Source organism: Coregonus clupeaformis, chromosome 28 (assembly GCF_020615455.1).
Source record: "Coregonus clupeaformis isolate EN_2021a chromosome 28, ASM2061545v1, whole genome shotgun sequence".
NCBI lineage: Eukaryota > Metazoa > Chordata > Actinopteri > Salmoniformes > Salmonidae > Coregonus > Coregonus clupeaformis.
In genome coordinates this window covers 25,590,532-25,615,476 of record NC_059219.1, presented here as the reverse complement: position 1 = coordinate 25,615,476, position 24,945 = coordinate 25,590,532, and the positions used below count along the sequence as shown (strand labels likewise).

Here is a 24,945-nt window from a genome sequence, read left to right as displayed (position 1 = left end):
CTACGGTAAATGATGTTTAAAACAGGCAGGGTTTCTAAAAGGCACTTCCTGTGACGGTCGTTGACATGATTACTTAGTAGGTCAGGGCAGGGCAGGATTTGGGCCGGCTGGTTGTCAATGGGGGAAAATGACAAACTTGTCGTCCCTTGTTGGTACTTATCCTCTAAATCTCAATACATTAGCTATCTTGAAGACCGTTTCTTTACTAGCTGAATATGTCTTCACTACATGACCATGAAAGTGACAAACTGACACATCCATATTTGTCATAAACAACTTTATTACAAAGGAAGTGCTGTACTGCAGTGTATAGTACTGAATGCGATGACATGGTTCTACATAGCTAGCTCGGCAGCCATGCTAAGCTAACGTGGTCAGGTGTTTCTATGGGAACCACCCCTTAATGCGTATCTTCTTATATGGACTCTCTTTGAGGTTATGTTCATCCAATCACATTGTCCAATCATAACTGCCCGTTTCCACTTACCAAATTGGCTGTGTCATAGAAACATAGGACTTATCAGAAATTACTATGACAGAATTACAACAAGCAGTAATGATTTATATAATATAATTTCATTTAACTCTGAGCTAGTTGTTTACTGGCATGATACATGTTGTTTGCGAGGGTGAAAAACCTTTCACCGTGTTGGACAGATACTCATAATGCCGTATTCATTCACCATTGTGATACCACACTTATGCACTCACTATTAAACTTGCAGTTCATCTTTTTTTTAATGCACTTCAAAAACAAGGTACAATAGTTAGATCTGAGGGGAACAACTGGCATTTATCATGTACAGAAAACCACAGAAAACCCAGACTTTAACCACTGATGCACATTCTCAAACAGTGCAACAGAGGCTGGCTCCCACAAGTGGCAATGCAACACTTTAAAATAGCATTTTTCATTTGAGTGCATTTATTGTGTAATAAAAAAACAAAAACGTTTCAGGCACTGGAATTTAGACGTGTTGATTTCCACTGTAGCTTGTGTTCCAAATAAAAGAGCAGCAGTAGGATAATAGTTTGGAAAATATATATAAATAATCTTCTCCTCCTCATGCAGAGGATGGTTATCTGTGGTGTTGACGCTGAGGTCAGGTGAGAGCTAGAGGACTGAGTTGGTACTTGACTCTGTCGAGGCTGTCGTTGAGCGGTGGCTCTGTGGACCGAAGCTGGAGGGCCAGCAGTACCAGAGACATCACGATGGCAGCAATCTGGAATACAGTGGAACAGATCAAGTTGAAATGTTCCCGTTTATTTACAATGTATAACACGTTAAAATAAAAATAACAAAACATAATATAACATATAGAAATTTTCACAGAATAATGTGCTTTTTATTCACTCATATCCACAACAATGAGTCCACATTGTGGTATTGAACCATAGTTGTGCTAAATGCTACACTTGTCTTGCATCTAAAGACATAACACCTGGGGAGGTAATAGTAGCTTCACAATAAAACATGAATCAACATTAAACAATAAAACAATAACAGTAGCTTCACAATAAAACATGAATCAACATGAAACATTAAAACAATAACAGTAGCATCACAATAAAACATGAATCAACATTAAACATTAAAACAATAACAGTAGCATCACAATAAAACATGAATCAACATGAAACATTAAAACAACGGTAGCATCACAATAAAACATTAATCAACATTAAACATGAAAACAATAACAGTAGCATCACAATAAAACATGAATCAACATTAAACATTAAAACAATAACAGAAGCATCAAAATAAAACATGAATCAAAATTAAACATTTAAAACAATAACAGCAGTAGCTTTAAAATAAAACATGAATCAACATTAAACAATACAAATCAGTGGTCATACCATAGTGGTGGCAAATGTAGAGATGAATCCGATCATGATCTGAATCAGGAGGATCATGTGTCTCTTCAGGATGGGACCACAAGGCTGGAACAGATAAAGATGGCATTGTAACAGCCATATAATTAGTTAATAGAACTCATTATATATTACAATTACATATTAGTAATTGAATAGTATCTCTGTGGTAACAGCTCTCTTAATTCTTTTGTGGTTTATCATGTAACTTTGGAGTCAGTTTAGTCCAATGCTAGCTAGCTTTCACTGAAAATTGTTGCATCAAAATAAAATAGAAAAAACTTTCAGATACAGTGGGGGAAAAAAGTATTTAGTCAGCCACCAATTGTGCAAGTTCTCCCACTTAAAAAGATGAGAGAGGCCTGTAATTTTCATCATAGGTACACGTCAACTATGACAGACAAAATGAGAAAAAAAAACTCCAGAAAATCACATTGTAGGATTTTTTATGAATTTATTTGCAAATTATGGTGTAAAATAAGTATTTGGTCAATAACAAAAGTTTCTCAATACTTTGTTATATACCCTTTGTTGGCAATGACACAGGTCAAACGTTTTCTGTAAGTCTTCACAAGGTTTTCACACACTGTTGCTGGTATTTTGGCCCATTCCTCCATGCAGATCTCCTCTAGAGCAGTGATGTTTTTTGGGCTGTCGCTGGGCAACACGGACTTTCAACTCCCTCCAAAGATTTTCTATGGGGTTGAGATCTGGAGACTGGCTAGGCCACTCCAGGACCTTGAAATGCTTCTTACGAAGCCACTCCTTCGTTGCCCGGGCGGTGTGTTTGGGATCATTGTCATGCTGAAAGACCCAGCCAGGTTTCATCTTCAATGCCCTTGCTGATGGAAGGAAGTTTTCACTCAAAATCTCACGATACATGGCCTCATTCATTCTTTCCTTTACACGGATCAGTCGTCCTGGTCCCTTTGCAGAAAAACAGCCCCAAAGCATGATGTTTCCACCCCCATGCTTCACAGTAGGTATGGTGTTCTTTGGATGCAACTCACCATTCTTTGTCCTCCAAACACGACGAGTTGAGTTTTTACCAAAAAAGTTCTATTTTGGTTTCATCTGACCATATGACATTCTCCCAATCCTCTTCTGGATCATCCAAATGCACTCTAGCAAACTTCAGACGGGCCTGGACATGTACTGGCTTAAGCAGGGGGACACGTCTGGCACTGCAGGATTTGAGTCCCTGGCGGCGTAGTGTGTTACTGATGGTAGGCTTTGTTACTTTGGTCCCAGCTCTCTGCAGGTCATTCACTAGGTCCCCCCGTGTGGTTCTGGGATTTTTGATCACCGTTCTTGCGATCATTTTGACCCCACGGGGTGAGATCTTGCGTGGAGCCCCAGATCGAGGGAGATTATCAGTGGTCTTGTATGTCTTCCATTTCCTAATAATTGCTCCCACAGTTGATTTCTTCAAACCAAGCTGCTTACCTATTGCAGATTCAGTCTTCCCAGCCTGGTGCAGGTCTACAATTTTGTTTCTGGTGTCCTTTGACAGCTCTTTGGTCTTGGCCATAGTGGAGTTTGGAGTGTGACTGTTTGAGGTTGTGGACAGGTGTCTTTTATACTGATAACAAGTTCAAACAGGTGCCATTAATACAGGTAACGAGTGGAGGACAGAGGAGCCTCTTAAAGAAGAAGTTACAGGTCTGTGAGAGCCAGAAATCTTGCTTGTTTGTAGGTGACCAAATACTTATTTTCCACCATAATTTGCAAATAATTTCATTAAAAATCCTACAATGTGATTTTCTGGATTTTTTTCCCTCAATTTGTCTGTCATAGTTGACGTGTACCTATGATGAAAATTACAGGCCTCTCTCATCTTTTTAAGTGGGAGAACTTGCAATATTGGTGGCTGACTAAATACTTTTTTTCCCCACTGTAAGATTGCTTTACCTTGCTGTACACCCAGCGCTCCTGGGACACTGAAGTTGTAGTTTGTCCATGTGTGTTATTGTTCTGGCAGTCTGGCTTCAGAAAAACACGGAGACAGATAAACGGGATCAAACTTCTTTATAGGTCACCACAAGCCTCTGTAATGTTTCAAGTCTGTTTAAAGCTACAATCCTTAGTTGCTACATCCAGTTTTGGAATTATACATGTATTATACAGTTGAAGTTGGAAGTTTACATATACCTTAGCCAAATACATTTGAACTCAGTTTTTCACAATTCCTCACATTTAATCCTAGTAAAAAATTCCCTGTCTTAGGTCAGTTAGGATCACCACTTTATTTTAAGAATGTGAAATATCAGACTAATAGTAGAGAGAATTATTTATTTCAGCTTTTATTTCTTTCATTATATTCCCAGTGGGTCAGAAGTTTACATACACTCAATTAGTATTTGGTAGCATTGCCTTTAAATTGTTTAACTTGGGTCAAATGTTTTGGGTAGCCTTCCTCATGATGCCATCTATTTTGTGAAGTGCACCAGTCCCTCCTGCAGCAAGGCACCCCCACAGCATGATGCTGCCACCCCCGTGCTTCACGGTTGGGATGGTGTTCTTCGACATGCAAGCATCCCCCTTTTTCCTCCAATGGTCATTATGGCCAAACAGTTCTATTTTTGTTTCATCAGACCAGAGGACATTTCTCCAAAAAGTACAATCTTTGTCCCCATGTACAGTTGCAAACCGTAGTCTGGCTTTTTTTTATGGCGGTTTTGGAGCAGTGGCTTCTTCCTTGCTGAGCGGCCTTTCGGGTTATGTCGATATAGGACTCGTTTTACTGTGGATATAGATACTTTTGTACCTGTTTCCTCCAGCATCTTCACAAGGTCCATTGCTGTTATTCTGGGATTGATTTTCACTTTTTGCACCAAAATACGTTCAACTCTAGGAGACAGAACGCATCTCCTTCCTGAGCGGTATGACGGCTGCGTGGTCCCATGGTGTTATACTTGCGTACTATTGTTTTTACAGATGAACGTGGTACCTTCAGGCATTTGGAAATTGCTTCCAAGGATGAACCAGACTTGTGGAGGTCTACACATTTTTTTCGGAGGTCTTGGATGATTTATTTTGATTTTCCTATGATGTCAAGCAAAGAGGTACTGAGTTTGAAGGTAGGCCTTGAAATAAATCCATAGGTAAACCTCCAATTGATTCAAATGATGTCAGTTAGCCTATCAGAAGCTTCTAAAGCCATGACATCATTTTCTGGAATTTTCCAAGCTGTTTAAAGGCACAGTCAACTTAGTGTATGTAAATTTCTGACCGACTGGAATTGTGATAAAGTTAATTATATAAGTTAAATAATCTGTCTGTAAACAATTGTTGGAAAAATTACTTGTGTCATGCACAAGGAAGATGTCCTAACCGACTTGCCAAAACTATAGTTTGTTAACAAGAAATTTGTGGAGTGGTTGAAAAACAAGTTTTAATGACTCCAACCTAAGTGTACGTAAACTTCAGACTTCAACTGTATATACCCATTGATTCTTAAACAATATAACTTATAAATGGCTCATGAGCTTAGTTCAACTGTCGTACCTCATCAGAACCCCAAATATAAGCTTGTTTTACTCCAATGTTTGTAGACAAACACTGTATAGCCTCCAAACTATAATGTTGATATCATGGATGGTCAGTCTTTGCCTCTATAGCTCTGTCTATGAATTGGAGAGGGGTTACATTTCTCCAGACCCATCCCTCAGCTGTTTATCATTTAAATGACTAAAGGCTGGCCCCAAGGCTATCTTATGTCTCCATTTCAATTTCATCTTTTGTTTTTCTCGATCCGTTGGCTGCTGCTATTAGTCATCTCTGTGCATCTAAAATGTCTTCAATGTTAAGACGGCCTTAGCTCTACTTGTCCATCTCCTAACAGTAAGGTAACTGTAGGTGAGCTCACCATGGTGTTCTGTAGGCCTGGATTTACAGTCTCACAACGACCGTCGACTGAGTCATCTGGAGGAGGTAGAGGACAGTAGCAGGAGAGTGGAATGTGACAACCCCAGTCTGAGTGGCCACGCAGTCCACAGCATTGATCCTAATGGACAAAAAAACATAAACCAACCAACCAAAAAAAAAGAACACTAATCTCCAAATATCAACATTTGTTCAATTGTACAACAACAAACACAATTAGTCGCGTCCCGAGTGGCGCAGCGGTCTAAGGCACTGCATCGCTGTGCTTGAGGCGTCACTACAGACCCGGGTTCGATCCCAGGCTGTGTCACAGCTGGCCGTGACCGGCGGCACACAATTGGCCCAGCGTGTTAGGGGAGGGTTTGGCCGGCCGGGATTTCCTTGTCCCATCGCGCTCTAGCGACTCCTTGTGGCGGGCCTGGGCGCCTGCAAGCTGACTTCGGTCGCCAGTTGGACGGTGTTTCCTCCGACACATTGGTGCGGCTGGCTTGCGGGTTAAGCGAGCAGTGTGTCAAGAAGCAGTGCGGCTTGGCAGGGTCGTGTTTCGGAGGACGCATGGCTCTCGACCTTCGCCTCTCCCGGGTCCGTAGGGGAGTTGCAGCGAAAAAATTGTCCGCTCTGTATGTTTTTGCCAACTATTCTGGCTACCATTGTCAAGAAATGGATTAATGGCAATTATGATGGTGTTAAAGTTAACACAGATCTGGCAACGCTAACAAAATTCAGACAAGTTGGCTGAAGCTAATACAGATCTGAAGCCAGATTGATTGATTGATTGATTGATTGATTGATCATTACTGATGCCTGGAGTTTGTTCAGCTCCCTCTGGAACTGTGGTTCAGTATCGTGAAGAGGAGTCACAGAGTGAAACCTTCTGTCCAGAATCTCCTCCATCTAAAGGAATAAATAACACGTTATTATGACATCACTCACTGTTTATTAACATAACAACACGTTATTATGACATCACTCACTGTTTATTAACATAACAACACGTTATTATGACATCACTCACTGTTTATTAACATACCAACAGTTTATTATAACATCACTCACTGTTTATTAACATAACAACACTTTATTATAACATCACTCACTGTTTATTAACATAACAACAATCGTTAACTCAATTACATTTTTGGGGGAAGGAAGTGGGTACCTTTGGTTGGGCACGAACCATCGGCACAGTGATTATTACGATGGCTATGAATTCACAGGTCATGAAGACAACATACTGTAGAAAGAGAGATTTTATATATATTTATATATTTAGAGAGAGCTAGAGAGAGAGATGTAGAGACAGAGACAGACAGAGACAGGTTAACGACATGCACATTTCCCCCCCCAAAAAACCTGTCCTAATCATTTATTATAGTTTGTCTAGATTTGATTTGAAAACTATCAGATGAATTTGAATAGTAACACAAATCAATCCTATAACTCTGATATATGAGACTAAGCTGTTAGAAACCAGGGTTGTTGTCAATTCCATTTCAATTCCAGTCAATTTAGAAATTAAACCAAATTCCAAAATCAACATTTTCCTCATTAAAAAGCATTGAAAAGACAGAATTCTAATTTAATTGTACATCCTGAATTGAATGGAATTTAAATGGAATTGAGCCCAATCCTGTTAGGCTGCATTTACACAGGTAGCCCATTTCTGAACTTTTTGCCACTAATTGGAATTTTGACCAATCAGATCTGTTTTTTGCCACTAATTGGGCAAATGATCAGAATTGGGCTGCCTGTGTGAACGGAGCCTTAGAGACACTTACCAGGATCAGAAGTATTCTCTTGTCTTTGTAGGCAGCGTAGCCTCCCAGGATGGAGAAAAGTACAGTGATGGGTCCAAACACATTTAGTACGTACATCTCATGGAGGGTACTCCGATGGTCAAACTGCACTCACACAAATAATAAAGGTCAATGAAAAAACAATAAAGGTCAATTACACTGCCTTCGGAAAGTATTCAGACCCCTTGACTTTTTCCACATTTTGTTACATTACAGCCTTATTCTAAAATGGATTAAATAAAACAATTTTCTCTGCAATCTAAACACAACCCGTAATGACAAAGTGAAAACAGGTTTTTAGAATTTTTTGGGGAAAAAAACAACATCTTATTTACGTAAGTATTCAGACCCTTTGCTATGAGACTCGAAATTGAGCTCAGGTGCATCCTGTTTCCATTGATCATCCTTGAGATGTTTCTACAACTTGATTGGAGTCCACCTGTGGTAAATTCAATTGATTGGACATGATTTGGAAAGGCACACACCTGTCTATATAAGGTCCCACAGTTGACAGTGCATGTCAGAGCAAAAACCAAGCCATGAGGTCGAAGGAATTGTCCGTAGAGCTCCGAGACAGGATTGTGTCGAGGCACAGATCTGGGGAAGGGTACCAAAAAATTTCATTGCATTGAAGGTCCTCAAGAACACAGTGGCCTCCATTCTTAAATGGAAGAAGTTTGGAACCACCTAGACTCTTCCTAGAGCTGGCCGCCCGGCCAAACTGAGCAATCGGGGGAGAACGGCCTTGGTCAGGGAGGTAACCAAGAACCCGATGGTCACTCTGACAGAGCTCTAGAGTTCCTCTGTAGAGATGGAAGGACAACCATCTCTGCAGCACTCCACCAATTAGGCCTTTATGGTAGAGTGGCCAGACGGAAACCACTACTCAGTAAAAGGCACATGACAGCCCACTTGGAGTTTGCCAAAAGGCACCTAAAGACTCTCAGACCATGAGAAACAAGATTCTCTGGTCTGATGAAACCAAGTTTGAACTCTTTGGCCTGAATACCAAGCGTCACGTTTGGAGGAAACCTGGCACCATCCCTACGGTGAAGCATGGTGGTGGCAGCATCATGCTGTGGGGATGTTTTTCAGCGGCAGGGACTGGGAGACTAGTCAGGATCGAGGCAAAGATGAACGGAGCAAAGTACAGAGAGATCCTTGATGAAAACCTGTTTCAGAGCGCTCACGACCTCCGACTGGAGCGAAGGTTCACCTTCCAGCAGGACAACGACCCTAAGCACACAGCTAAGACAACGCCGGATTGGCATCAGGACAAGTCTCTGAATGTCCATGAGTGGCCCAGCCAGAGCCGGGACTTGAACCCGATCAAACATCTCTGGAGAGACCTGAAAATAGCTGTGTAGCAACGCTCCTGTAACGACTTCCGCCGAGGCTGCCTCCCCTCCTTGTTCGGGCAGGCTTCGCTGTTCGTCGTCACCGGAGTGCTAACCACTGCCGCCCCAATCATCATATCAATTATCTTGTCAATCACACACACCTGGTTCTATTCCCCTAATTAGTCCATGTATAAGTGTTCCCTCTGCCCCCTTGTCCTTGTGGGTGATTGTTTGTTGTGGAGGTTAGTAGCTCGGTGGAGCTCTTGTATTTGGTATCGACGGGAGTATTTTTCCCGTGTGCCTTGTATTTTCCAGTGCACCTGTTTTGTGCCCCGGAGTGTGTTTGAGGCATTTCTGCGTAAACCTGTATTTTTCTGATTAAAGCCTGTTTCTGTGATTTACCCTCCTGCGCCTGACTCCTTCAACACCACCTTATCACAGCTCCCCATCCAACCTGACAGAGCTTGAGAGGATCTGCAGAGAGGAATTGGAGAAACTCCCCAAATACAAGTGTGCCAAGCTTGTAGCGTCATACCCAAGAAGACTCGAGGCTGTAATCGCTGCCAAAGGTGCTTCAACAAAGTACTGAGTAAAATGTCTGAATATTTATGTAAATGTGATATTTCCGGTTTTTTTTTATAAATCAGCAAAAATGTCTAAAAACCAGTTTTTGCTTTGTCATTATGGGGTATTGTGTGTAGATTGATGAGGGGGGAAAAACAATTTAATCCATTTTAGAATAAGGCTGTAACGTAACAAAATGTGGGAAAAGTCAAGGGGTCTGAATACTTTCTGAATGAGCCTTTAACATCTGAGAAAGGAAGAGCAGGATACAGTATTGTTGCATCTTCGTGTTGCTGTCAAAATCACTTTAGGTGACGTACTGTAGGTTTTTACAATGTAATTTCACATCAGGAAATGTTAAGGTCAGTTAAATGACCTGACAACTTTGGTAATTTACAATTAATTGTAAATTGTGTTATTATTTTATTACATAAAGAATTTTGTGGCAGCAGAAGAAACTCTTCTGAGATAAAAAAAAACCAAAAAAAAACCCACATTTGTCCAGTTCTTACCTCAGGAGGGTGTTGAAAGCTGTATGAAACCCCAACTACAAACAGAAAGACACCAGATACCTGGAAGTATAGATATTTTAGGTATGTTACGGTATGTTTCATATGTATTAGGATACCGTATGATGTCATTATTGGCAACATACTACACTGCATATTATACAATATAGATATACTTCAATATGTTTTCAATTTTGTATTGCACTTTAGACTAACGTTTTGTTTTTCAATTACCTTTTTTAGTTACTAAATGTCACACAAGTGCTTTTAATGTGATTTCTACACTGTTATAATGATGAATCCATAACATAACCCATTAACTAACTAACTAAATAATAAACAAAAAATAAATCAGAACCAGCAGGTCAAAACACTTAAATGTAATCCGGTCACATACTTACCAGAAGCAGGACATTGAAAGTGATGCATAGTCCTCTCACGTAAGTTCTGCCATTCCCCATAGTGGGATAAATAAGTCCTCGATCCCAAAACAGTTGCTTCAAACTATAACTGGACGTATAACGGACTGAACGCAGGACCCTGCGTGGTGATTTACTGTGTTTAAAAGAGGACCCTTCAACTTGTTTCTGTTAGAGGGTGGAAAATGACCAAGTTTGGAAGGTTGTTTCTTTAACTACTATGTGCATTGGCAGAAAGCCCTTGGTTACCAACTACAGCAGAAGAAACTGATCAAAATAAGGAGTTTTCTTTTCCTCTTGCCAGTTGAAAACACTTTAGTGAAACTTGGCCTTTATCTGGCGTTAAGGGAAGCATTAACACTTGTCTGGGCATCTGTAGGTTCCTCTTCCTAGTGAATTAGATGAAAACATAGTAGACGCTGTACTTATATTAATCAAACTAAATGTGGTGTAGGTTAGGATAACTGAACATTTTTTAAGTTGATATAACTCAGAATACTTGATGCAGCACAATAACTTGAAATAGTAAGTTGAAAAAGCAAATATTTGTTTTCAGTGGATACAGTCCAGTGCATAACTTAAACGCCCCTCATATGATTGGCTCTGCTACCTCGCTCTGTGAAGGAGCTGGGACCTTCAGTCTGCACAGCGTAACAATGAGCCGACGAGTTCAGAAAGGAATGCCATTTGTAATCAGACGTCCAAGTCAAGGGCACTGCCATTAAACAGAGAACATAAACACCTTTTTCAATTTAATTATTTTCTAAAAGATTAATATTTCAGTCATAGTTGCCAAATTCAGTAGCATTGAAGTGGAAGTTTTTAGATTTTTTTTCGGGGTCAACGCCGCAAGTGTAGACGGGAAGCTCTTAGAGAGTATGTGAAATGGTGGGATAAGATTACTCAAGGCCACTGCAGCACTTTGGCTGTGTTTACACAGGCAGACCAATTCTGATCCATTTTTTTCACTAATTGGTCTTTTTGACCAATCAGATCAGCTCTGAAAAAGATCTAAAGTGAAAAGATCTGATGTGATTGGTCAGAAGACCAATTAGTGGAGAGAAAAAAAAATCTGAATTGGGCTGTTGGTTTTGGTTGTGTTTCAGATTATGTTGTGCCCAATAGAAATTAATGGTAAATAATATATTGTGTCATTTTGGAGTCACTTTTATTGTAAATAAGAATAGAATATGTTTCTAAACACTTTTACATTTAATGTGGATGCCATCAGGATTACGGATAATCCTGAATAAGTGGTGAATAATGATGAGTGAGAAAGTTAGACGCACAAATATTATACCCCCAAAAAAATGCTAAACTCCCATGTTATTGTAATGGTGAGAGGTTAGCATGTCTTGGGGGTATGATATTTGTGCGTCTGTAACTTTCTGACTCAGTATACACTTCCTCAATATAGTCAGTCAGAATTAATGTAAGATAAGAAATCTGTAAATCATTTTGACATTTTTGCAGAGGTCTTAGTCACGCAATGTTACATCTAACGAAGATGTTTGGCGCAGTATTTCTCAAGTGAAGAAATGTGCACGAAAACTAGCCGTCACTCCGTAAATGACAACAAACACTTCATTGCGGAATCCAGTGTACTCCTACTACGAATACTACTGTTGACCAATCACCAATGAAGGGGCGTAGACTTCGGCTACCGAACTTCGACTTGCCTCAATAATATTTTTGGTGTGCCCAAACAGATGAAAAACAAACGTCACAAAATGTTGTCATAATATATGCGCGAACTGTTTCCACTGGGAAGCATGTGACAAACTAACCCCAAACCCTAACCTAATTTAAAAACAATTACGAAATTCCACATGGGGTTCGCTGGTCAGTCACATCCCTTTAGTTTTTCCAACATCCTGGTACGGAGGAGGTGGCGGTTGATAAATGCTGGTGTAGGGAGGAGCATGTGGTTGAAGGCGGCATGGGAGGAGCTTGTGTGGAAGGCAGCATGGGAGGAGCTTGTGTGGAAGGCAGCATGGGAGGAGCTTGTGTGGATGGCAGCATGGGAGGAGCTTGTCATAGTCTAATTTCTGTAGATGTAAAGACCCAGTCTGACCTCAGTAAGAACACAGGACTCTCCTTGGAGAGGAGAGCAGTAACAGGATGAGGGGACATGAGAACCCCGATCTTCATACCCGTTGACCAATCCACAGCATTCCCCCTGTTCAGATTGAACAAATTTGCATTTTGGGTCATTTAGCAGACGCTCTTATCCAGAGCGACTTACAGGAGCAATTAGGGTTAAGTGCCTTGCTCAAGGGCACATCGACAGATTTTTCACCTAGTCGGCTCGGGGATTAGAACCAGCGACCTTTCGGTTACTAGCACAACACTCTTAACCACTAAGCTACCTGCCACCAACAAATAGTAAGTTACATTTAAAAGACAGGAACCAGAAAGAAGAAAAAAGGTCAAAAGGAAAAACATTTGTGTCTCTATTGTTTTAGTACTGTAGATGTGTTCTATTGATCTAGTTTAGACCAGTTTAACTGATCATAGAAAGCCACATCCTGTTAGAAAATAACTTACAATGGTTTGTAATTCCATCAGTTCTGGTACCAGATCTTTTCCATTTGTGTCCAAAGGGATGTAGTTTTCATACCGGGCTTTCATCATAGTTGGAAACTGGAGAAAAAATATATATTGATTGGACACTTCATAATCCCCAAGTCCAGAACAGACTATGGGAGGTGCACAGTACTACATGGAACTCTAGTCTACATCAGGTAACTGATGCAAGCAGTAGAATCAGATTTTTTTTTAAATCAGGTAATAATACACCTTATGGAACAGCGGGACTGTGAAGAGACACACACACAGGTACAGACACACGCATACGCATACATTGTAATATTGTCGTATGGTGGTACTCTACATTTTGTATTGTAGATATGTAGTGGTGTAGTAATGTTATATGATGTATTGTTTTATCTTTTGTTTTATATGTAATGTAAGTGCTTTAATATGTTTGGACCACAGGAAGAGTAGATGCTGCCATGGCAACAGCTACTGGGGATCCCTAATAAATACAAATAAAAAATACAGAAATCAATAAATACCAATGTTGTTTTTAAATAATAAAAAAAACTTGAAAATGGACATGAACTTGTAATTCTGTCCTACTTGTGGTAGAAGTAACTTACAATGGTTTGTGTGCACTGAGATGTACTTTTAATACAAGGCTTTCATCATATTTGGAAACTTAAAAAAATAAATAAAATAAAAATGATTGGACACAATTAAATACAGTGGGGAAAAAAAGGATTTAGTCAGCCACCAATATTGCAAGTTCTCCCACTTAAAAAGATGAGAGAGGCCTGTAATTTTCATCATAGGTACACGTCAACTATGGCAGACAAATTAAGGGGAAAAAATCCAGAAAATCACATGGTAGGATTTTTAATGAATTTATTTGCAAATTATGGTGGAAAATAAGTATTTGGTCACCTACAAACAAGCAAGATTTCTGGCTCTCACAGACCTGTAACAACTTCTTTAAGAGGCTCCTCTGTCCTCCACTCGTTACCTGTATTAATGGCACCTGTTTGAACTTGTTATCAGTATAAAATACACCTGTCCACAACCTCAAACAGTCACACTCCAAACTCCACTATGGCCAAGACCAAAGAGCTGTCAAAGGACACCAGAAACAAAATTGTAGACCTGCACCAGGCTGGGAAGACTGAATCTGCAATAGGTAAGCAGCTTGGTTTGAAGAAATCAACTGTGGGAGCAATTATTAGGAAATGGAAGACATACAAGACCACTGATAATCTCCCTCGATCTGGGGCTCCACGCAAGATCTCACCCCGTGGGGTCAAAATGATCACAAGAACGGTGAGCAAAAATCCCAGAACCACATGGGGGGACCTAGTGAATGACCTGCAGAGAGCTGGGACCAAAGTAACAAAGCCTACCATCAGTAACACACTACGCCGCCAGGGACTCAAATCCTGCAGTGCCAGACGTGTCCCCCTGCTTAAGCCAGTACATGTCCAGGCCCGTCTGAAGTTTGCTAGAGTGCATTTGGATGATCCAGAAGAGGATTGGGAGAATGTCATATGGTCAGATGAAACCAAAATATAACTTTTTGGTAAAAACTCAACTCGTCGTGTTTGGAGGACAAAGAATGCTGAGTTGCATCCAAAGAACACCATACCTACTGTGAAGCATGGGGGTGGAAACATCATGCTTTGGGGCTGTTTTTCTGCAAAGGGACCAGGACGACTGATCCGTGTAAAGGAAATAATGAATGGGGCCATGTATCGTGAGATTTTGAGTGAAAACTTCCTTCCATCAGCAAGGGCATTGAAGATGAAACCTGGCTGGGTCTTTCAGCATGACAATGATCCCAAACACACCGCCCGGGCAACGAAGGAGTGGCTTCGTAAGAAGCATTTCAAGGTCCTGGAGTGGCCTAGCCAGTCTCCAGATCTCAACCCCATAGAAAATCTTTGGAGGGAGTTGAAAGTCCGTGTTGCCCAGCGACAGCCCAAAAAACATCACTGCTCTAGAGGAGATCTGCATGGAGGAATGGGCCAAAATACCAGCAACAGTGTGTGAAAACCTTGTGAAGATTTACAGAAAACGTTTGACCTGTGTCATTGCCAACAAAGGGTATATAACAAAGTATTGAGAAACTTTTGTTATTGACCAAATACTTATTTTCCACCATAATTTGCAAATAAATTCATTAAAAATCCTACAATGTGATTTTCTGGATTTTTTTCTTCTAATTTTGTCTGTAATAGTTGACGTGTACCTATGATGAAAATTACAGGCCTCTCTCATCTTTTTAAGTGGGAGAACTTGCACAATTGGTGGCTGACTAAATACTTTTTTCCCCACTGTAAATACCAATGTTTTAAAATATTTGTTTATTTTTATGGACTAGAACTTGTAATTCTGTCCTACCTGTGGAGGAAGGTAGTAGGCCAGAAACCCCAGTCCAAGGCATCGAAGACAAGATCCAACTGAAAACTACATCATCTCATGAATAACGTAAATAATAAAACATTTTAATACTTGATCTTAGATTTTAAATCATTGAATAATAAAGGGGTGTATTTCATTAGTTGACATTAATGAGATTTTGGTTGGAGATTTTCAGATGAACATATTTGAGATTATTTCTAGATTTTCAGATGAACATATTTGAGATTATTTTGTGATGAACGTATTTTTGATGATTTAGAGATTTTTTTAGATGAACGTACCGTGATCAGGAAGTTCTTGTTCTACGAGCTCCATGCATACCGGTGATGCCGAGGAGAAAGGAAACCGCACCGGCTGTGAAGATAGTCCATCTGACTGGAGACAGACGTTCATCTAAGTCAGGGATGGGCAACTGGTGGCCCCCTTTTTGTATGCTTCTGCAGGCCCACGGACCAATTCATATTATTATTATTATTATTATTATTATTTTAACTCAGTCGTGTTCTCAACTTACTGTTAGAATAATAGAATACACGAGGTGCAATTTTGAAATTTTGGTTGTGCATCAGAAGTCACTCAATTAGCCCATGTCAGCTACATTTCTTTAGATTGGTGAATTAGTCTAGCGGCCAGCTATTTAAACTTGTAGTAATCATGGTCGAATTACCGACCGGGGTGGGTATGCAGACCCACGAGCCACTGCGGCCCCCTCATGATGAGTTCCGTTTTTTTTTTGTGGCCCCCAATCGAAGTTGCCCATCCCTGATCTAGGTCCTTCAAAGCTCAGCCGTCATTATTACTCAAATACACAGCATGAAACACTTGTTAATGCAGTCTTTCCCAATTCTGGACCTGGGAACCCAAAGGGTTTTTGCAAATAGCACCACAGCACTTGATTCAACCAACCATCAAGCCTTTGATTATTTGAATCAGGTGTGTTGGCGGTGTTCAAAGGCAGAGCAACTGCAGCTAAGAGACTGTAGTATTATGAATATACCTATTCCTTTTCTGCTAAAATGTCTGTCTTCTGTAGATTGATGACAATAGTCTGGTGTTCATCCAAAGGATATTACAGCAGATGAAATATAAATGTAAGCCTATTTTTCTAACCTTCTTTTTGCCTGTTCACCCCGCTGTCGTCCAGATGGAGAGGTCAGTACAGGTGCATCAAAGCTGGGACCGAGAGAATGAAAAACAGCTTCTATCTCAAGGCCATCGGACTGTTAAATAGCCATCACTAGCACATTAGAGGCTGCTGCTGCTGCCTATTAAAATCACTGGCCACTTTAAGAAATGGAACACTAGTCACTTTAATAATGTTTACATATCTTGCACTGCTCATCTCATATGTATATACTGTATTCTATCCTATAATATTCTACTGTATCTTAGTCCATGCCGCTCTGTCATTGCTCGTCCATATATGTATATATTCTTAAATTCCATTCCTTACTAGATTTGTGTGTACTTGTTAGATATTACTGCACTGTCGGAGCTAGAAGCACAAGCATTTCGCTACACCCGCAATAACATCTGCTAAACACGTGTATGTGACAAATACAATTTGATTTGATTTGATTAACACAGTGTTTCCCAATCCTGGTCCTGGGACCCAAAGCGGTGCACATTTAAAGGTGCTACACATAGGATTTATTAGATGTTTTGTATTGTAATTTCACAGTATTACTTACCCGCCAGCGTTGTGATTGGCTGTGATATTCACCTATTGATTTCTACCGCCGTCAAAATGTGAAAAGCTGTTCTGACTTTGTGGCTGTGTTATCTAGTGGAAATTGCTCTGTCATTTCCTGGTTGCTAAAATTCTACAGGTTCGTTCAATTTCAGTTTATGTGAGGAAACGAGCACTGAATAGTGTAGAGAATCATTGAGTACCTTTTACATGCACACTAATCATTGGATATGAAACTGATTATGGCAGTAGGCAGATTATGCAATAGTTATGTTAATTCCTTACTCTGGTGACGATAGGAGAGAAGATGGAGGACTGAACACAGCGATGCAGCTCTCCTCAAGATGAAAACATTACATTCGATATCTGAAAGTTGGACTAAATATTAGCACTTCACTCCACATACCTGTTGGCAATAACCTTCAATCTGGATAACAAATACGGAAAAAATTATAAGGTTAGAGAAATGTATCGACCAATATTACCAAAACAATCAACACCCAACGGAGAGTAAACATGGAGAACCAATCAAATCAAAGAAAACCAGACTCCTCGATGGACACAGACGATTTATGCTCGTCACCACCGGGAATGCTGAGGGTGGAAACCGATCTGTTAAAGTCGATAAATGATAAACTGGGCATACTTGAACTAGTCAGTAAAGATACAGTGCCTTCGGAAAGTATTCAGACCCCTTTACTTTTTCCACATTTTGTTACGTTACAGCCTTGTTCTAAAATTGATTAAATATTATAATTCTTTAGCAATCTACACACAGTACCACATAATGACAAAGCGAAAATAGGATTTTAGGAATGTCTTTGCATTTGCATAAGTATTCAGACCCTTTGCTATCAGACTCGATATTGACATCCGGTGCATCCTGTTTCCATTGATCATCCTTGAGATGTTTCTACAACTTGATTGGAGTCCACCTGTGGTAAATTCAATTGATTGGACATGATTTGGAAAGGCACACACCTGTCCATATAAGGTCCCCACAGTTGACAGTGCATGTCAGAGCAAAAACCAAGCCATGAAGTGGAAGGAATTCTCCGTAGAGCTCCGAGACAGGATTGTGTCGAGGCACAGATCTGGGGAAGGGTACCAAAATACTTCTGCAGCATTGAAGGTCCCCAAGAATACAGTGGCCTCCATCATTCTTAAATGGAAGAAGTTTGGAACCACCAACACTCTTCCTAGAGCTGGCCACCCGGCCAAACTGAGCAATTGGGGGAGAAGGGCCTTGGTCAGGGAGGTGACCAAGAACCCGATGGTCACTCTGACAGAGCTCAAGAGTTCCTCTGGAGGACAACCATCTCTGCAGCACTCCACCAATCAGGCCTTTATGGTAGAGTGGCCAGACGGAAGCCACTCCTCAGTAAAAGGCACATGACAGCCCGCTTGGAGTTTGCCAAAAGGCACCTAAAGGACTCTCAGACTATGAGAAACAAGATTCTCTGGTCTGATGAAACCAAGATTGAACTCTGGTCTGAATGCCAAGCGTCATGTCTGGAGGAAACCTGGCACCATCCCTACGGTGAAGCATGGTGGTGGCAGCATCATGCGGCAGGGACTGGGAGACTAGTCAGGATCGAGGGAAAGATGAATGGAGCAAAGTACAGAGAGATCCTTGATGAAAACCTGCTCCAGAGCGCTCAGGACCTCAGACTGGGGTGAAGGTTCACCTTCCAACTGGACAACGACCCTTAGCACACAGCCAAGCCAACGCAGGAGTGGCTTCGGGACAAGTCTCTGAATGTCCATGAGTGGCCCAGCCAGAGCCTGGACTTGAACCTGATCGAACATCTCTGGAGAGACCTGAAAAAAGCTGTGCAGCAACACTCCCCATCCAACCTGACAGAGCTTGAGAGGATCTGCAGAGAAGAATGGGAGAATCTCCCCAAATACAGGTGTGCCAAGCTTGTAGCGTCATACCCAAGAAGACTTGAGGCTGTAATCGCTGCCAAAGGTGCTTCAACAAAGTATTGAGTAAAGGGTCAGAATATTATGTAAATGTGATTTCTTCCGGGGGTGTTTTGAAAGAAATGATAAAAACCTGTTTTTTCTTTGGCATTATGGCTTGTTGTGTGCAGATTAATGAGGGGAAAACACAATTTAATCAATTTTAGAATAAGGCTGTAACGTAACAAAATGTGGAAAAAGTCAAGGGGTCTGAATACTTTCCGAAGGCACTGTATATACAGTACCAGTCAAAAGTTTGGACACAGCTACTCATTCAAGGGTTTTTCTTTATTTTTACTATTTTCTACATTGTAGAATAATAGTGAAGACATCCAAACTATGAAATGACACATATGGAATCATGTAGTAACCAAAGTGTTAAACAAATCAAAATATATTTTATATTTGAGATTCTTCAATGTAGCCACCCTTTGCCTTGATGACAGCTTTGCACACTGTTGGTATTCTCTCAACCAGCTTCACCTGGAATGCTTTTCCAACAGTCTTGAAGGAGTTCCCACATATGCTGAGCACTTGTTGGCTGCTTTTCCTTCACTGATCTACCCCAACCCCTCCCCCCAAAGAAAGAAGTCAAAAGAAACACCTTACCACTCCGCTTATCTTATCTTAATTGGCGTAAGGTCAAAACTGTAGTAAGCATACGCCGATTGAAACATTTGGTTTTCTGAGCAGTCTTTCAAATTATTATGACATGTAAACACCATAAATCTGTGTTCCAGCTGTGTATTTGACCTGCGCATGTACTAGCATGGAATGGAGTGGAATGGATGGAAGGAGTAGAATGATGGAGTGGATTGGGGTGGAATGGAGAGGAATGGAGTGGGTGGAATGGAGTGGAATGGATGGAAGGAGTAGAATGATGGAATGGAGAGGATTGGATGGAATGGAGAGGAATAGATGGAATGGAGTGGAATGGTATCAAACACATTAAAACCATGTTTTTAATACCATTCCATTGACACCATTCCAGCCATTCTTATGAGCCGTTCTCCCCTCAGCAGCCTCCACTGCTCATGTTCCATTTATACTCTTGTGGTTTCAATTCTCACAACAAGAATCTGAATCAACATACTGTGGTTGTCGTTTTAACAGCACTGATCTGCACACGCTGTGTATACCTGCATGTGAGGCATAATACTGTTGAACAGTATGATGGGAAATAACAAACCAGCCCTGACAACCTTAGCAAGAAAAAGATGAACCCTTTATACACGTCACGCATCACTGAAAGCCAACAAATTATTCACTGAATTAAACATGGTTTAGAACTTTAGAAAATGAGACAAAGTTTATTTGACGTTAGAGGAGTAATCAGATAGGAAAACTGGTGCTTCATGTGGGTGATTGTTTGACAATGCAATGGACCCTTTCCCTCGGCCACGTTATTTCCAGAACTAACAAACTTCTATATTGCCTCACATTAACAGAAGTGCTCTGCCTTTACTAAGGCATGTTGGGGTGCAACACGTTGGCAGTCCAATGAAGGCAAACACTAAAACTGACCCCAACCCTAACCTTAAACCTAACCCTAGTCCAGCCGTAACCAATTAGGACATTTAACATGGGTTCGCTGGTCAGTCACGTCCCTCTAGTTTTTCCCATAGTACTGGTACGGAGGAGGGGGCGGGTAATAAGCGCTGGCGTAAAGATGAGCTTGTGAGTACGGCAGCATGGGAGGAGCTTGTGTTGAAGGCAGCATGAGAGGAGCTTGTGTGGCAGGCAGCATGGGAGGAGCTTGATGAGTCGTTGCCATTTCCATGTTGGAAGCATTTCCATAACGAAGAGCCTCGGTCACCTCAGCCGAGGATTCTTTTTTGATTCTTCGGGTCATTACCAAAGCCAGAAGCATTTCAATGGCCTGCAAGTAAGAGACAATGAAATGGGTTTTTATATTCAACCTACAAGATATTATCTTGAATATTGTAAACAAATGTGTTGTTTAATACTTGTTGCTTAAGCAGTATTCAAAGAACAGACTAAATATATCACACTATGGGGCTCTATTTTCAGCTGGCGCAACTTTTCAAGATATGTAACTTTCAAAATACAGAAATCATCCCCTTATGATGCATATCTTAAACTTGAGTGCTGATATGCAAAACTTTTTTGGGACTGTCAACAATGGACTAATGAAACAAATACCAAAATATTGTTTTTGTGTGGAACTGCCTAACGCCAGGTTCGGCAATTTACCTGTCTAACATCAGTATGCTTGTGCTCAGGTGGGAGGGGTGGAAATATTTTAGCATTAATGCAGGAAACGCAGCCTATCCAGCCGTGACGCGCACTGCCCCATATGTGCTTGGAACAAGATGTGATTTGGTGCCTGTATACTTCATATTTAGAAACATAAAACACTATTTCCCCCCCCCCCCCCATTTCGTTTTATTTTATTAAAAACCAAGCATAGCTTCCGTTCCTCTCAATGAAGGCTGTTTTCTTTTTGTCCTGCCCAATGTAATCAAGTAGGCTAGTCAAAACCGTCAATAAAGTGTGTGGCTCGTGAGACTGCTTGGAAATTATTCTTCATCACAGAAGCTTTATTAAAAGATCAAGTTTGAGAGGAGTAAAAACATTGAGCTGACATTCCCTTTTTATCTATGTATTGTAGGCAGGCCTACATTATTTTAGCACTGCAACTCCCGTGCGTAAACCCCCTTTATGATGAAGGCTACGTGTGGGAATGCCCATCATGAAACGAGAGATTAAAACCTTGGTGAATACCGGCGAACCTCTATTTGGAAGTAATTTTTCTTGTAAAAATGGTTCATTTTCCGTTTCCTATTTTAAAAAATCCGAAAACCCTTACCCTAGGCCTACTATGGGGCGGCAGGTAGCTTAGTGGTTAAGAGCATTTTGCCAGTAACCGAAAGGTCGCTGGTTCTAATCCCCGAGCCGACTAGGTGAAAAATCTGTCGATGTGCCCTTGAGCAAGGCACTTGACCCTAATTGCTCATGTAAGTCGCTCTGGATATATATACTATAACGAAGACTGGTTTTAACAGCAATGCGTCATGTCTGTATTTATGCTGGAGAATTTATGACATCATTAGGCTACATTTTACATGTATTTATTGTTGGTAAAAAAAAACTAACAGATTGCTTGTTTTTTGTAGAATTTGATTAATACCAAACTTATTAGAATGATTCACCGTCCTGGTTTTATGGTGAGAACGTCCGTGGCGTGCCTGCAATGCAACTTCGGGAGAAGTGTGAATGCGATCTGTAAGATGGTTGCAATATGTTTATAAAACATATTTGGAAGCAGTATAAGGGTGAGTGGACATTCTCCCATTGTCTTTATATTGGATCTTTGTCAAGCTGTCGTTTCGTTTTGTTTAGAATTTGATTAGAATTACTTGCTCTCTTTTTAGTATATTCAATCTCGCTTATTGTCAACATTTGGCATGTCCATGCTCAGCCTTAATGCAAATTACAGTAGGCCTAGCCGCTAGATCAGGGTGAATGCTATGTTTATATTTCCATATTGAAGCCATTTGATTACTTCAAACAATGTGGACTGCAAACAGGTTCAAGTGAACATATTTAGCAAAGATGGGATAGGTCTACATTTTATTATTTCGTTTCTGTAAGCTATTTAACAAACTATAATGGACTTAATTTGGAATTGGAGTTGATTCCAAGGCAAGACTTGTTTATTCATCAAAACCCAGCCCTTTCGCGCCAATGCCAGCAACTGCGCCGATCATTGTGGGTGTGAAAATAGCTAAAATATTTCTGACCCTGACCTTTCTGCGGTACAAGTACTGCACTCACCGTAAAGACCACATAGAAAATACAGCTGTTCCTCACAATATTCATGTCCACGTACACCTTCACAAGTAGATCAAGACAAGGCTGAAATAATACCAACAAAGAAGGAATTACAAAAATGAACAACAACACCACCAACAGCTCTATGTTACGTCTAGCTATTATAATGACCAGACTACTGCATGTATAGGAAAACCAACACTCACTTGTTTGTAAACATATCCATGCTGTATACAGGAGAAAATAAAATGGATTTCTGTGTTCAGTTCATAGAAGTATACAGTGAATGTACAGACAGTCATAGTCTAATTTCTGTAGATGTAAGACCCAGTCTGACCTCAGTAGGAACACAGGACTCTCCTTGGAGAGGAGAGCAGTAACAGGATGAGGGGACATGAGAACCCCAATCTTGAGAACCCCAATCTTCATACCCGTTGACCAATCCACAGCATTTCCCCTGTTCAGATTTAAGAAAAGGGAAACACGAAACGTGGCAAGACAATACACATTTAATTAAAATATTTAACACAGTTAAATATTTGGAAAATTATTTTTTCAGGACAACTTTTCTGTTTTTCTGATTTTTGTTGTTGAGTAAAGTTAAATATTTAATTACATGGGTGTGGCCGTTTCTAAAGATCTGGTTTATACCAGTTTAACTGATCATATAAAACCACATCCTGTTAGATAATAACTTACAATGGTTTGTAATGCCGTCAGTCCTGGTACCAGATCTCTTCCGTTTGTGTGCAATGGGATGTACTTTTCATACAAGGCTTTAATCATATTTGGAAACTAAAAAATATATATAAAAAAAATTGATTGGACACAATTAAATAAATATCAATGTTTTAAAAATATTTGTTTATTTTTATAGACTTTAACTTGTAATTCTGTCCTACCTGTGGAGGAAGATAGTAGGCCAGAAACCCCAGTCCAAAGCATCGAAGACAAGATCCAACTGAATACTACATCACCTCATGAATAACGTAAATCATAAACATTATATTGGGGGGCAATACACTGTACACCGTGATATACTTGACTTGGTCTTAGTTGTAAAAGGGGTCAAATAATAAAGTATTTAATTCGTTGACATTACCAATGAGATTTTGGCTTTAATAAACGGGAAATCTGGGATTGATCCATCGGTTTTCTGACTTGTCAATTAACGATATACAGCTATTTATTATTGAAGAATATAACTCATAAATGCCTCATGAGCTCAGTTCAACCGTCTTATAGTTTGAGAGTGAATTTGAGAGCGGTTAAATTTTTTCAAGCCGCATCCCTCAGCGGTTTACAAAATAGCGTCAGGATGATGGCATTGTTTGAATCCCAGATTGCCCCTTTTAAGAACTGAACGTACCGTGATCAGGACGTTCTTGTTCCTCTTACGAGCTCCATGCATACCGGTGATGCCGAGGAGAAAGGAGACCGCACCGGCTGTGAAGATAGTCCATCTGACTGGAGACAGACGTTCATCTAGGTCCTTCAACATTAAACACACATCATTGCTCTAACACAGCAAAAACAACACGTAGTTTGTTGCATTGCAGTCACATGCAAGATGAAAATATCCGGTTAGAAAAATGTTGCTTACACTTTTACTACTCCTGTAATACATCCAAGGGGTGACAATGAAACTCACGCCACCAATCTGAAGACGACATTTTGGGAGAGAAACGATTATAAAATAAATATATTCATAATATTGCAGTCTCTTAGCTGCAGTTGCTCTGCCTTTGGACACCACTTTAGATTTAAAAAAGAGTATCCGTTAAAGATTGATTAAAATAAAACACAATATAATGACATAGTATTGAAGTGTTGCATTACCACTTGTAGGGTAGTGAAGAAAAACAGCCAGCCTCTAAAAGAGCAGGAACAACACATTGTAGTTCTGGTCTCACTCTCGTCTCGCTCTCTCAATGTGCATTGAAAGAAAAACTCTGGGTTTTGTGTGATTTCCCAGTTGTTTTCTATAGTTCCTCAGACATCAGGGTGGTATTCATTCGTGCACACCGTAGCGAAAACAAAAACAAGCGTTTCTCATTGGTCAGGTTCTGTTAGTTCCTGTACCAGTTTGTTAGTGGTCTTCAACTTGGTGCCTAATAAATACAACCCAGGATTGTTCCTGTTTCGTAAGGT

General features: G+C 40.4%; 2 protein-coding genes across 2 annotated transcripts; both read right to left on the bottom strand.

The window, feature by feature from the left end:
• Nucleotides 1–260: 260 nt before the first annotated feature.
• Nucleotides 261–10,481, bottom strand: LOC121556250 (23 kDa integral membrane protein). The gene is made up of 9 exons (XM_041870148.1): nucleotides 10,374–10,481; nucleotides 9,976–10,035; nucleotides 7,542–7,664; nucleotides 6,923–6,997; nucleotides 6,562–6,657; nucleotides 5,747–5,884; nucleotides 3,790–3,864; nucleotides 1,864–1,947; nucleotides 261–1,223 (listed from the first exon to the last, which is right to left on the bottom strand). The coding sequence occupies exons 1-9, from the start codon at nucleotides 10,431–10,433 to the stop codon at nucleotides 1,104–1,106; spliced, it is 831 nt and encodes a 276-aa protein (XP_041726082.1). The 5' UTR covers nucleotides 10,434–10,481; the 3' UTR covers nucleotides 261–1,103.
• A 9,724-nt stretch (nucleotides 10,482–20,205) lies between these two features.
• On the bottom strand, nucleotides 20,206–24,915 carry LOC121553441 (tetraspanin-4). The gene is made up of 9 exons (XM_041866544.2): nucleotides 24,634–24,915; nucleotides 24,398–24,454; nucleotides 24,164–24,286; nucleotides 23,697–23,762; nucleotides 23,494–23,589; nucleotides 23,132–23,251; nucleotides 23,001–23,021; nucleotides 22,798–22,878; nucleotides 20,206–20,878 (listed from the first exon to the last, which is right to left on the bottom strand). Exons 1-9 carry the CDS (start codon nucleotides 24,688–24,690, stop codon nucleotides 20,609–20,611), a joined length of 891 nt encoding a protein of 296 aa, XP_041722478.2. The 5' UTR covers nucleotides 24,691–24,915; the 3' UTR covers nucleotides 20,206–20,608.
• Between the last annotated feature and the right edge of the window lie 30 nt (nucleotides 24,916–24,945).

Bases quoted from the DNA above. Each gene is read 5' to 3' on its own strand.
- LOC121556250 (XM_041870148.1), bottom strand. From the start codon at position 10,433: ATGGGGAATGGCAGAACTTACGTGAGAGGACTATGCATCACTTTCAAT. The intron at 6,998-7,541 runs GTAAGTGTCTCT...CTCTTTCTACAG, and splicing joins AGAGAATACTTCTGATCCTG to TATGTTGTCTTCATGACCTG. The intron at 1,224-1,863 runs GTATGACCACTG...ACTGTATTCCAG, and splicing joins CTACATTTGCCACCACTATG to ATTGCTGCCATCGTGATGTC.
- LOC121553441 (XM_041866544.2), bottom strand. From the start codon at position 24,690: ATGTGTTGTTCCTGCTCTTTTAGAGGCTGGCTGTTTTTCTTCACTACC. The intron at 22,879-23,000 runs GTGAGTGTTGGT...GTATTATTTCAG, and splicing joins ATGGATATGTTTACAAACAA to CCTTGTCTTGATCTACTTGT. The intron at 20,879-22,797 runs GTGAGTGCAGTA...TCTTACTTGCAG, and splicing joins TTTTCTATGTGGTCTTTACG to GCCATTGAAATGCTTCTGGC.